The sequence below is a fragment of the Procambarus clarkii genome, chromosome 25 (genome assembly GCF_040958095.1).
Source record: "Procambarus clarkii isolate CNS0578487 chromosome 25, FALCON_Pclarkii_2.0, whole genome shotgun sequence".
Classification (NCBI taxonomy): Eukaryota; Metazoa; Arthropoda; class Malacostraca; order Decapoda; family Cambaridae; genus Procambarus; species Procambarus clarkii.
The window spans coordinates 43,541,021-43,554,572 of record NC_091174.1 but is presented as its reverse complement, the minus strand read 5'-3'; the positions used below and the strand labels follow the sequence as shown (position 1 = coordinate 43,554,572).

The 13,552-nt window shown below is 51.7% G+C and overlaps 1 protein-coding gene across 1 annotated transcript in view; it reads right to left on the bottom strand.

Moving 5' to 3' along the window:
* LOC138349525 (astacin-like metalloprotease toxin 2) overlaps nucleotides 1-12,623 on the bottom strand; it is a 50,174-nt gene extending 37,551 nt beyond the window's left edge. The window contains exons 1-2 of the mRNA XM_069331401.1: nucleotides 12,254-12,623; nucleotides 3,993-4,169 (exon numbers count right to left, since the gene is read on the bottom strand). Of these exons, the coding sequence (XP_069187502.1) occupies nucleotides 3,993-4,086 (94 nt within the window). The 5' untranslated portion in view covers nucleotides 4,087-4,169; nucleotides 12,254-12,623. The remainder of the gene's footprint in view (nucleotides 1-3,992; nucleotides 4,170-12,253) is intronic.
* Nucleotides 12,624-13,552: the final 929 nt, after the last annotated feature.

The window sequence follows — 13,552 nt, the reverse complement described above, 5'->3', positions numbered from 1 at the left end:
CCTGCTGGTGGGATAGCGCTGGGAGAGTCTGGTCCTGCTGGTGGTACAGCGCTGGGAGAGTCTGGTCCTGCTGGTGGGACAGCGCTGGGAGTGTGGGGTCCTGCTGGTGGGACAGCGCTGGGAGAGTTTGGTCCTGCTGGTGGGACAGCGCTGGGAGAGTCTGGTCCTGCTGGTGGGACAGCGCTGGGAGTGTGGGGTCCTGCTGGTGGGACAGCGCTGGGAGTGTGGGGTCCTGCTGGTGGGACAGCGCTGGGAGTGTGGGGTCCTGCTGGTGGGACAGCGCTGGGAGTGTGGGGTCCTGCTGGTGGGACAGCGCTGGGAGAGTCTGGTCCTGCTGGTGGGACAGCGCTGGGAGTGTGGGGTCCTGCTGGTGGGACAGCGCTAGGAGTGTGGGGTCCTGCTGGTGGGACAGCGCTAGGAGTGTGGGGTCCTGCTGGTGGGACAGCGCTGGGAGTGTGGGGTCCTGCTGGTGGGACACCGCTGGGAGTGTGGGGTCCTGCTGGTGGGACAGCGCTGGGAGTGTGGGGTCCTGCTGGTGGGATAGCGCTGGGAGAGTCTGGTCCTGCTGGTGGGACAGCGCTGGGAGAGTCTGGTCCTGCTGGTGGGACAGCGCTGGGAGAGTCTGGTCCTGCTGGTGGGACAGCGCTGGGAGAGTCTGGTCCTGCTGGTGGGACAGCGCTGGGAGAGTCTGGTCCTGCTGGTGGGACAGCGCTGGGAGTGTGGGGTCCTGCTGGTGGGACAGCGCTGGGAGAGTCTGGTCCTGCTGGTGGGATAGCGCTGGGAGAGTCTGGTCCTGCTGGTGGTACAGCGCTGGGAGAGTCTGGTCCTGCTGGTGGGACAGCGCTGGGAGAGTCTGGTCCTGCTGGTGGGACAGCGCTGGGAGAGTCTGGTCCTGCTGGTGGGACAGCGCTGGGAGAGTCTGGTCCTGCTGGTGGTACAGCGCTGGGAGAGTCTGGGTCCTGCTGGTGGGATAGCGCTGGGAGAGTCTGGTCCTGCTGGTGGTACAGCGCTGGGAGAGTCTGGTCCTGCTGGTGGGACAGCGCTGGGAGAGTCTGGTCCTGCTGGTGGGACAGCGCTGGGAGAGTCTGGGTCCTGCTGGTGGGAACACGCTGGGAGAGTCTGGTCCTGCTGGTGGGAAACCGCTGGAGAGTTGGGTCCTGCTGGTGGGACAGCGCTGGGTGAGTCTGGTCCTGCTGGTGGGACAGCGCTGGGTGAGTCTGGTCCTGCTGGTGGGACAGCGCTGGGAGAGTGTGGGTCCTGCTGGTGGGAACAGCGCTGGGAGAGTCTGGTCCTGCTGGTGGGACAGCGCTGGTGAGTCTGGTCCTGCTGGTGGGACAGCGCTGGGAGAGTTGGGTCCTGCTGGTGGGACAGCGCTGGGTGAGTCTGGTCCTGCTGGTGGGACAGCGCTGGAGAGTCTGGTCCTGCTGGTGGGACAGCGCTGGGAGAGTCTGGTTTCTGCTGGTGGGACAGCGCTGGGAGAGTCTGGTCCTGCTGGTGGGACAGCGCCGGGAGTGTGGGGTCCTGCTGGTGGGACAGCGCCGGGAGTGTGGGGTCCTGCTGGTGGGACAGCGCTGGGAGTGTGGGGTCCTGCTGGTGGGACAGCGCTGGGAGAGTCTGGTCCTGCTGGTGGGACAGCGCTGATAGAGTCTGGTCCTGCTGGTGGGACAGCGCTGGGAGAGTCTGGTCCTGATGGTGGGACAGCGCTGGGAGAGTCTGGTCCTGCTGGTGGGACAGCGCTGGGAGAGTCTGGTCCTGCTGGTGGGACAGCGCTGGGAGAGTCTGGTCCTGCTGGTGGGACAGCGCTGGGAGAGTCTGGTCCTGCTGGTGGGACAGCGCTGGGAGAGTCTGGTCCTGCTGGTGGGACAGCGCTGGGAGAGTCTGGTCCTGCTGGTGGGACAGCGCTGGGAGAGTCTGGTCCTGCTGGTGGGACAGCGCTGGGAGAGTCTGGTCCTGCTGGTGGGACAGCGCTGGGAGAGTCTGGTCCTGCTGGTGGGACAGCGCTGGGAGAGTCTGGTCCTGCTGGTGGGACAGCGCTGGGAGAGTCTGGTCCTGCTGGTGGGACAGCGCTGGGAGAGTCTGGTCCTGCTGGTGGGACAGCGCTGGGAGAGTCTGGTCCTGCTGGTGGGACAGCGCTGGGAGAGTCTGGTCCTGCTGGTGGGACAGCGCTGGGAGAGTCTGGTCCTGCTGGTGGGACAGCGCTGGGAGAGTCTGGTCCTGCTGGTGGGACAGCGCTGGGAGAGTCTGGTCCTGCTGGTGGGACAGCGCTGGGAGTGTCTGGTCCTGCTGGTGGGACAGCGCTGGGAGTGTGGGGTCCTGCTGGTGGGACAGCGCCGGTCATCAAGCCAGTAACCACAGCAAGAGAACTTCAGTTACTTGTTAACTAAAGTAATATATATCTATGACAAAATTTAACCAGCATTTCTCCCCATACTAAACCTTAATTGAAATTGGAAATCTGAAGTCATTCATGCCTTTTATTCAAATTAATATAATTCATAAAATCAGTGAACATTTATTATCGATTTAAACTATACAAAATTCAAATACAATATTAGTTTACAAATGAACAATTTAGTATTAATAGTTTAATGCTGATCACCATTATTAAAAACTAGCTGTACCCGGCCCACGCGTTGCTGTTTCTCAGCCACAGACACCTTCCCCCTGTCTCCTATTCCTTCCCACCATTCCCTCCCCTCCCCCTCCGTTCCCTCGTCCTCCCAACAATTCCTCACTCCCCCATCCCCTCGTCCTTCCAACCATTTCTTACTAACGAGGGGACGGGGCCAGTTGGAATGGGAGGGAGGACGAGGGGATGGGGAAGTGGGATATGGCGGGGAGGAGGAGAGGAAGGTGGAGTGGGGAATGGTTAGGAAGACGAGCGGACGGTGGAGTGGGGGATGTTGGGGAGGACAAAGGGACGTGGGAGGGGGAGGAATAGTGAGGAGGACGAGTGGAAGGAGGAGTGGAAGGAGGAGTGGGGAATTGTTGGGAGGAAGAAGGGACGGGTGAGTGAGGAATGGTTCGGAGGATGAGGGGACGAGACAGGGGGAATGGTGGGGAGGACTGGGAGACAGGGGAAGGTTGTTGTGGCTGGGTTCAGCTAGTTAAGAATAAAACTTTATGGTAACTAACAAGTTAAATCAAATGTGAAGTGGAAATCTGTTCAGCGTTTGCAGTTTATATCAATATTCTGGGTGGCGTGCTTGGGTCAAATCCTGTCTCACACACTCACCAGTCTCTCTCTCTCTCGCACACACACACACACACACACACACACACACACACACACACACACACACACACACACACACACAGTGTAATAGGAATCAGCTTTCAACAGGATTTAAAGTGTTTATCAACAAAGCATCTCTTAGTGATACTTCCTTAATAATGTCAAGTGTCCCAACCATGTACATGCATATTTTCTCTGTTGACCTCTATCATGTATTTAATTGAGGATTAGGTAGACATCACTGAAGTTGAATTTTCTTACAATAAACCATGACATTTTGGGCAATGTTCGAGTGATTAATGAATGTTAGACAACAAAACTTCTGGTGTTCAATGTCTGGGTGATTAACTAATAACAGATTCTCACTCGTGCGCGATATATCTCTCTAAAAGTATGTGTGCAGAGCAGAGCCCCAGACCCGGGCACGAGGGGGGACACACGCCCCCCCAGACCAGGCACGGGGGGGGGGGGGACACACGCACCCCCCCAGACCAGGCACGAGGTGGGGGGGGGGGGACACGCCCCCCAGACCAGGCACGAGGTCTGAGGGCTACACTTCCGCCACATATAATTCAGCTCACTAATCTCGTGCATGTAGCAGGTGCTACAGTCCACAGCCAACCAAGCTCAGATATTAACTACAAAAAATATTTTCGAGTTGGTATCAAGACGACTAACTTATCTCACATTTGCTACCTCACCTCACATTCTCCTCCCTGTACTCACCTTTCTTTCCTGAACAAGGAGAGAGCCTCACCTTGCAAGACGCTCCCTGCTTCAGTTCGCGCCACCATCCCAACAATAAGGAACGCCATTCTCAAAACGGACAAGTTCCTTGCCGAGCCGTTCATAATGATGGTTCTCCCGTGAGCCACAGAGCTGGCCAACTTCGCGCTCCCCGCCACAGCAGCCACGCGCACCACATTAACCACAACTGCAACACAAAGTTCACGATAGTCGGGAGCTTCCACACCTCAGATGATAGGGTAAATCCCTCTGAAGATGGCGCTGCTGAGTAATGAGGGGCTCCCTGTGTGCGAGATACTCACGGGGACACTAGCAGACAAGTGTACGGAGGGGGGGGGGGACACTAGCAGACAAGTGTACGGAGGGGGGGACACGAGCAGATAAGTGTACGGAGGGGGGGACACGAGCAGACAAGTGTACGGAGGGGGGGGGGACACTTAGCAGACAAGTGTACGGAGGGGGGGGGACACTAGCAGACAAGTGTACGGAGGGGGGGGGACACGAGCAGACAAGTGTACGGAGGGGGGGGGACACGAGCAGACAAGTGTACGGAGAGGGGAAACGAGCAGACAAGTGTACGGAGGGGGGGGACACTAGCAGACAAGTGTACGGAGGGGGGGACACTAGCAGACAAGTGTACGGAGGGGGGGGGACACTAGCAGACAAGTGTACGGAGGGGGGGGGACACGAGCAGACAAGTGTACCGAGGGGGGGGGACACGAGCAGACAAGTGTACAGAGGGGGGGGGACACGAGCAGACAAGTGTACGGAGGGGGGGGACACGAGCAGACAAGTGTACGGAGGGGGGGGGGACACGAGCAGACAAGTGTACGGAGGGGGGGGGACACGAGCAGACAAGTTTACAGAGGGGGGGGACACTAGCAGACAAGTGTACAGAGGGGGGGACACGAGCAGACAAGTGTACGGAGGGGGGGACACGAGCAGACAAGTGTACTGGAGGGGGGGACACTAGCAGACAAGTGTACAGAGGGGGGGACACGAGCAGACAAGTGTACGGAGGGGGGGGGTGGACACTAGCAGACAAGTGTACGGAGGGGGGGAAGATACGAGCAAACGGTCGGGGATTGAACTCCGACCTGCATGACGCGAGACCGTCGTTCTACCGTCCATCCCAAGTGGTTGGACTGTAGGAGTTTTATAAATGCCTTCCGCCTGTGCGAGTGATGTTAGACCTAAACCTAACTTAACAATTGGTGTGAATTAAGGTTCCAAGTGTTTCTCCGCGTGTTAGAGTCTCCATGTAATTAGCTTTGTCGGGTCTATATGTAGAAATATTACCCTCAGCGGCTCTCAGTCTCCCCCCCCCCCTGGTGTTACACTGCTCTTCACCTCAGTTTTCCTCAGTTTGCCCGCCTTTACTAGCACTTAAATCACAAACAAAAAATAAGATACTCTTTAAGTAAAAAAAAAAAAAAAAAAAAAAAAAAAAAAAAAAAAAAAAAAAATGTTTTAGGAGATGGAAGCACAAAACCAACTGTTGTGTTGTGTTGTAGTTTACCAACTACAACAATAATAATTATTATTTTTATTATTATTATAATTCATTCACAAGAAGGTATAGTAATTTGTGATGTTACATAAGATTGGTATTTGTGCATTCTTGCCACGCCAGTAAGACGTCTCGGGGAGGCCTGTGTGTGTTGTAGCTGGTGGAGTGTACTCAGGTGAGGTGGTGTTGTCTGGTCCACTCTCTTGGTGTTTGTCTGTATGATTATTGTTGTGTTGTGAAGCACCCGCGGTCCTGGGTTACTGATTCTCAAGATTATTGCTAACTAGCAGTACCCGGCCACGCGTTGCTGTGGCTCAGCAACAGCAGAAAATTTTGGTTGAGCCACAGCAACCTTCCCTGTCTCCCAGTCCTCCCCACCATTCCCCAATCACCCATCTCCTTTGCCTCCCAACCAATCCCTACTCCACTATCCCGTCTTCCTTCCCATCATGCACTCCTGTCCCTTTGTCCTCTCCAGCATTTTCCATTCCCCCATCCCCTCATCCCCCACCATCCCAAACTCCCCCGTCCCCTTGTCCTCCCCACTATCTCTCACTTCCGTCCCCTCGTCATCCCCACGATCCCCCACTCCCTCGTCCGCTGCCTTCCCAAATGGTTTGATGTTCCCATCAGAAATTTGAGAACATCAAGTGATCTGATGTTCCCATCACTGAAATATAAGAAAAGCAGCTAAAAAATGAAATGAAAATGTGAAAAAATAACAAAATAAACTATACTCATGAAATGAACGGTCTGGTAAACAACACAGCTCAATTCCAACGCAATTCACACAAAATAATTAAATCAAAATTAAAATAAATCAAAATCTATGAAAATTCAATTTATCAATGCAATCAGAAACATTGAAATGGAATTGTCACATTTAGTATAGCATGTGTGAGGCTCTTACATGCAACAGATGCGCTGTTTTTCCAAGAAAAACATAGTTTTACCTGTCACAAATGTGGCATCTATGCGTATTCTAACGAAATGGACAGTATGGTAAAAACACAGCTCATTTTTAATCAATAAACACTAACGCTCGCCGGACAGGCGCGCGGTCAACTTAGGGGTCATGCACCCAGCGTGCGGGTAAGCGCGCGGTGACACCTAAATGTGTATACTCGTTTCAGCTTTCTCACCTTAATTCTCGTGCTACGTCGCTCGTTTTGGTATCATTGTGTTCGCAATTAAATTCCCTACAGATGTGTATGAATATAATGTACAAAAGCCTGGAGTGCCTCCCCGCAGAAAAGCCTAAAGTTACCCGCGAACGAGCACCAATTTGTACACTGCAACCTAATGTGTATACTCGTTCAATTTCATAACATCAAATTTCGTGTTAAGTCTTTCATTTTGGTATCAAATTGTTCGCAATGAAAAAAGGTGCGTATTTTAAAACTAGTCCCATAATAATAGAGCAATAACTGGAATTTTAACATTTTAATTCTGGACGCTCAGCATCACAAAATTATATCTTTCCAGTGTTCTGACAAATTTTTGTGTTACATCTTTCATTTTAGTATCAAATTGTTCGCGCGACGTAAAGGCGCACATTTTAAAACTATTCCCAACATAATAGCATAATAAATAGAATTTTAACAAATATTTTAAAATTTTGACCAAGAGCCAGATTCATGAAAGCACTTACGCAAACACTTACGAACCTTGTACATCTTTTCTCAGTCTTTGTCGACTTAGTATCCAATTATTAAACAGTTAATGAGCTCCGAAGCACCAGGAGGCTGTTTATAACAATAACAACAGTTGATTGGGAAGTTTTCATGCTTGTAAACTGCTTAATAAATGTAACCAAAGCCGTCAAAGATTGAGGAAAGATGTACACTTTCGTAATTACTTGCCTAAGTGCTTTCGTGAATCTGGCCCCAAAAGCCTATTTATAATCATATTAGTGTTCGGACATCAAGTTTCATGTTACATCTTTCATTTTGGTATCAAATTGTGCGAATTCTAAAGGCGCTTATTTTGATATTATCCCGAGGTCGATTGGATAAAAAATAAATTTTATACAAATATTTTTTGTAGTGGACACAAGTCCGGTCCAAAGTTAAGACTCAGGAGAAAAATAATGGGCGCGAGTCCTGTCCAAAGTTACCGATAGTGATTTATTAACACAATGTCACACAAAATAGTTCAATAAAAAATAAAAAATTGAAATGTATGGAAATAACATTGATCAATACAATAGGAAACATTGAAATGGAATTCGTGACATATTTAGTAATAACGTGCATGTTGCTATTATGTGCAACAGATGGCGCTGTTAAAAAAAAAAAAAAGCATGTTTTTTCCTGTCACAGGGGAGGCATGTATATAGTAGATATATAAAGGTTGCGTGGTGACCGCCGGGGTCGGACGTTCCTGAGGTCTCTCCGCACTGGCTAGTGTTTACGTTGGGTGATCGCTTGTTTGCCCTGCTGGTGGTGGTTTGCCACTGACGGGGTGACGTTTGCTTCGCCATGGGGACGTTTCGCCCTCCATTGCAGAGGACGCTGTCAGCTGGTCTGGCGTTTACGGTGCCAGTGGACCATCCATTGGTTGGTGTCGCCCTAGTGGACGTGCTGCATGTGCAGCTGTCTGACCTGGTGGGCATCCAGCTGCTTCAGGGCCACCGTGCTGTGGTAAAGTTCCGCCTCCAGGCTGCCTTTCAGGCGTTTCTCGAGCGGTGTGAGGGGCGTGTTTACCCTCTCCCTGATACTGCTGGCTCCGTTAAGGTCGTGAATCTTAGTGTCACCTTGACGTCTGTGACGGTGCATGGTGCCCCCTTCGAATTTCAGGACGACTTTTTAACCTCCTGTTTCGAACGGTTTGGGACAGTGTTGAGTGTTCGTTGGATTAAGGTCGTTGCCGGGCACTGTGTTGGTATGCTTGACGGCTCCCGCACCTTGACGATGTCGCTGAAGGGTAGTGTACCGTCGTCGTTGTCCGTGTTGGGTTACACGCTCCGCTGCCAGTACCGGGGTCAACCGCGCACCTGTTATCGGTGTGGTCACGAGGGTCATCTGGCTGCAGCGTGCGACGTGGGAGAGACTGGTCGTGTGCATGTTCTTCGTGCGGAGGATTTTCCGCCCCTGTTGCGTTCGGGCGGTGTGGGTGCTGTGCCTGAGGCGCCTGACTGCCTGTCTGCTGCTCCGCCTGTTGAGGAGAGCTCTCCGGCCTGTGCGACACGTCTAGTGCCAGCTGTGGCTCCTGGGGTTGTTCCGCCGGTGTGTGAGGGTGTCGGGCTGTCGCCTGAGCTGTGTGTTGTGAAAGGTGTCCCGGTGGAGGTTCATGTTCCGCCCCCGCCTGTGGATGTGGTACCGGCTCCCGGGGACGCGGGTTCTGCCGTTTTGGAGGGGGTGCTTCGGCGTTTTGAGGTGCCTGCCGTGCCTGAGTGTGTTGCCTCCTGTAGTTCTGCTCTTCCCGTTCCTTTGCAGAAGCGTGCGCGTCGGTGTTCTGAGGCTGTTTCCGTGGATGATGTAGACAGTGTGGGTGATGTGGCCTCTGTGGACTCTTCGGACGGTGCGGGTGTGGCCTGTGTGGATATGACGGTGGAGGCTGTGCCTGCGGCGGGGCCTGCTGGGAGTGGTGTGGTGCGGCCTGTCTCGAAGCGTTCGCGGCGGGCTCGGAGTGTCTCCCCCCTTTGTGGTGTGCCTTGGGAGGAGGTGGGGGAGTATGGTGCTCAGCTGGCGTCCCCCGCCGAGGATGATGGTGCTGTGAGGGGCTCCGACGTTGCTCCCTGTGCCCCCCCCCCTCCTGCGTCTCCTGCTGTTGGGTCCCCGCAGTGGGGGGTTGTCCCTGATGGTCGGGAACTCGTCGTGAAGTTGCGGAAAGATGTGCGCCAGGGAGCCTCGGCTCCTGTGCCCTGTGGTGGGGTCGCTGCCGCGCCTGCAGTTCCCCCTCCTTCCTTGCCCCGGTCTGGGGGTTGCCTAGTCCCGTCTGCTGGGGTCGTGCCCTGTGAGGGCCCGGAGTTGGGCCCTTATCGGGATGCCCGGGTGCTTCCGATCCCGTGGTGCTCGTCAACTATCTGGGTGTCGTCAAAGAAGGAGTTTGTTTATAGGGTGCCGGATAGGATGTCTCAGCCGAGGGTACAGCCTGATGGCCGGCTGCCCGCCGACCTGTGGGTGGTTTGGGAAGCGTACCGCTTGCGCTTTCCGTACCGTAAGTTTCCAGAGAAATATTAGTTCCCATCTTGCGCGCACCGCTACGCCGTGCCTGGATCAGCTGCCACCGTGACCATGACGCCCCGCCCCCCAGTGCGGGGAGTCTCCCTCTGACGTTCGCCTCTGTTTTCGTCGCCACTCCTCTCTCTACGGCCCATCACGTCTACCGCTTTTGACTTTCTTCTCCTCTTTACCATCAACGCATCTCCTTACATCTGTCCTGGTGCAGTCATCGGGAGGGTTACCCCTTCATGCAAACTGCACCTATTCTCAAGAGGAAGATATATAAAAAGACGCGCCTATTCGAATGCAACGTTGTAACAAAATTTCAAAGCAATCGGTAAAGAGGTTTCGAAGATTTCCTTCACATGAAAAAAAAACAGTTTTTTCAAAAAAGCATGTTTTTCCCCGTCACTGACGTGACATCTGTACAACACGTATATATAAACTTGTTAGGATGCGAATGGAACGTTGTGTGAAAATTTCAAAGCAATCGGTGAAGAACTTTCGGAGATTAGCGATTTTGAACAAACGACCATTTCCATTTTTATTTATATAGATTATGTGGTTGGTGTTATATTGTGTTACGTGGTGTTATATTGCTAATTATGTGGTGTTATATTGGTGTATATCGCTACACACTACCTTAATCCTCTTAACTGCCAAGCATAAGAAGATTATTAATATGAATAACTATATGAATTTATATGAATAAAATGCAGGAGGAACCTATTACAGAGGTTAGGGAGTACTAGGAGCAGAAGAGTATGATGAGTATGTTTTATAATGAGACTAATTACTCTCCAAAACGCCAGTGCAGCATGTTGGGCGGGAAGATGTAGGCAGCGACCTGTCCCTCAGCCTCACTGCCGCCTCCCACAACCACTTCCTCCTTGTGCAACATGAAACAATTTGTAACAGTTGGAGTTAAAGTCGTGAGTGTTACACAGTGTTCACAGCCTCGGTGCTCGAGGACTTGCCCAGTCAATCCTTACACGAGGAGCTGCTTATCCTGCAGCCTTCCCCTGACTATGGCGGCGACACAGTGCTTGGGTGACACAGTCCAGTTTATTTGTTGTTCTTGCGAGCGCGGCACCTCTAATGTGCCGCGAGGTCACCCCCCCCCCCCTCCATGCCAGTATTATCACTATGGCAACACTGCCTAATCAACCATCTGCTTCTCCCCCCCCCCCTCACTTCCTCCCATGCTATATCCACACATTTCTCCCTTTCCTTCTCATTGTCATCTTTCATTTTTCTCTTAAATTACACTGTCCTCCCTTCAGCCCCCCCCCCCATCTTCTGCTAAACAACTGAAGTCCTCTTCCGGTCTCCATCCATGTTCACACTGTGGTAGAAGGAACAGTCGAGTGAGTGTGTGTGGGGGGGGAGGGCGTGGAGGCGTGAACAGCGTGCAGGGAAGGAACAGTGTGGTAAGAACAATGTGGAGCAGGAGCATTGTGGTGTAAAGAGCAGTGTGTGGTTGAACAAATTGTGTTCAATTGTGTATTATTATTATTATATTCTACCACAGACGTGGCCACACATTTACGACCCTAACCCACAAATATACATCATCTTGTGTCCTTCATGTGTGTTAAAGATCTGTTAAAGACATAGTTCAGGGATTTATTGGTCAACCACAGAAGGTGATTGTAGTGTTTTTAAAATGGTAGTCTAATCTTCATACACAATACATAAATATACAGGCAGCTTATATTTACACATACAGGCCACCTGTTGGGGGCGAGGTTTACACAGTGAGGTGATAGGGGTCTTGTGTGGTACTTGTATACAGGGAGGAGGTCCTCGTCCAGTGATGGGAGACTGAAGGGCCTCGTTCACTCACCACCGACCACGCACCCGAGGCAACACACACACACTCTAGATGAATCACAATGGTGAAGCCTACACATATGGGCGCTGGTGGCTAAATGGACTGCACGCTAGACAAATAATCCTGTGGACCCGGGTTCGATTCCCGGCGCCGGGGAGAAACAAAATGGGGCAGTTTCTTTCACCCTGATGTCCATGTTACCTAGCAGTAAATATGTACCTGGGAGTTAGACATCTGCTACGGGCTCCTTCCTGGGTGTGTGTACTCACCTAGTTGTGCTTGCAGGGATTGAGCTTTGTCTCTTTGGTCCCGCCTCTCAACCATCAATCAACTGGTGTATAAATTCCTGAGCCTACTGGGCTCTTATCATACCTATATTTGAAACTGTGTATGCAGTCAGCCTCCACCACATCACTTCCTAGTGCGTTCCATTTATTAACTACTGACACTGAAAAAAATATTTCTAACGTCTCTGTGGCTCATCTGGGTATTAAGTTTCCACCTGTGTCCCCGTGTTCCACCCGTGCTGAAGTGTGTGTGTAAAATTTTTTTAGTAGTTAGTAACAGATGATTGATTGACAGTCGAGAGGCGCGCCGAAACAACAAGCTCAACTAGGTGAATACTTGAGGCAACACGCGTACTATCACACGCCCACTAATTAACACACCTGAGACTACACATCTTCAACAACACATGTGCCTAAATATGTGCTCATCAGACACAAAACAGTTGGGAGGAACAACTGATGGCAGGTACTCACAGAGAGACTGTCCCGGGCCGCCTGGCTCCGCCCTGCTGGTCACCTCACTCTCATGTAAACACTCGAGGTGGATTACTGGAATTCTCTAACGCCTGTTCGAACGTCAAATTATATTTTTATGGTAGTTAATATTTATTCGTTCCCTCAGCGTTTCACAAATTAGTCAAATATGTCACCACTATTCGTAAACTGTTCAGTTGGGTTTGGTTAATGAAAATGTTGTAGCAATTGAGACACAAAATTCAGTGCCAGTATTTAGGGAGTGCGGCGACCAGCAGCGGAGTCGGACGGTTATGGGGTCTCTCCGCTGCTACATTTGCTGGACGGTGTTTACATTGGAAGATTGCTGGTTGTCTTGCCTAGTGGTTGTTGGCCACTGTCGGGGTGACGTTGGTCTCAGTGTTGGTACTTTGGTGCCGCCGCTGACGAGGAAGGTGTCGGCTGGGCTGACTGTTCCCTGTGAGTGTGGATCTCGAAGGTGATCTGGTTGAAAATCGGACAATCTGGATGGTCTTCGGGTCATACAAGATTACAGAGTGTTGGTAAAATTCTCCAAACGTTACATGTTCCAGAGTTTTCTAGACTTTACGTCAGTCTTTAACGTAAATTACGTCTCACACAATTACGTCAGTCCCTCACTGACGTAATTTTGTTAGTCAGTGAGGAAGTGTATATAGCACTTGGTCACCGGCGTCTTTCTCTCCAGGTTTAGTCAAGACGTTGCTGAAGGTACACTTATGGGACACCCAGCTGTAGCCAAACTTCTCCTGGTGATGTCATTGACTGCTTCATGTCTGGCAATCTTTCCCTGGGACTTATGACAGATGAGACCGTGGCTGCTGTATTGGTCTGCCCACGCATAGCCGCAGATACACCGGTGTTCAGTGCAGATAGGTTAGGTATGGCGAGGTACGCACCAATACTTGGATCCCGATGGTCCAGGTGGGTAGCTGGCACAGCTAGGAGGCAGGCTTTGTCCTTCCCAGAAGCCAGGTCTCGGCCAGCCAGCCTTCCAGTCAGGTCCCAGAGTGGGTCTCCAGCAATACTGTGGCAATTTTCTCCATTTTAAAGTTATCCCAATTGGCCTGTTTGCAATCGTTTGGAAAAGTTGGTCGAGGTTGAGAGTTGGCAAGATTGTCCCACTGACCGGCTCCATCCAAGAATTTGGGATCATAAATCCCAGTAGTCTCTTAGGTATTCTGGTAGTATCTCATTCACTAATTCACCGGTAGCACTGGACGACAATAAGAATGCCGGCAATGTTAACTGTGTCGCCATGCGAATACCTATACCTCAGAG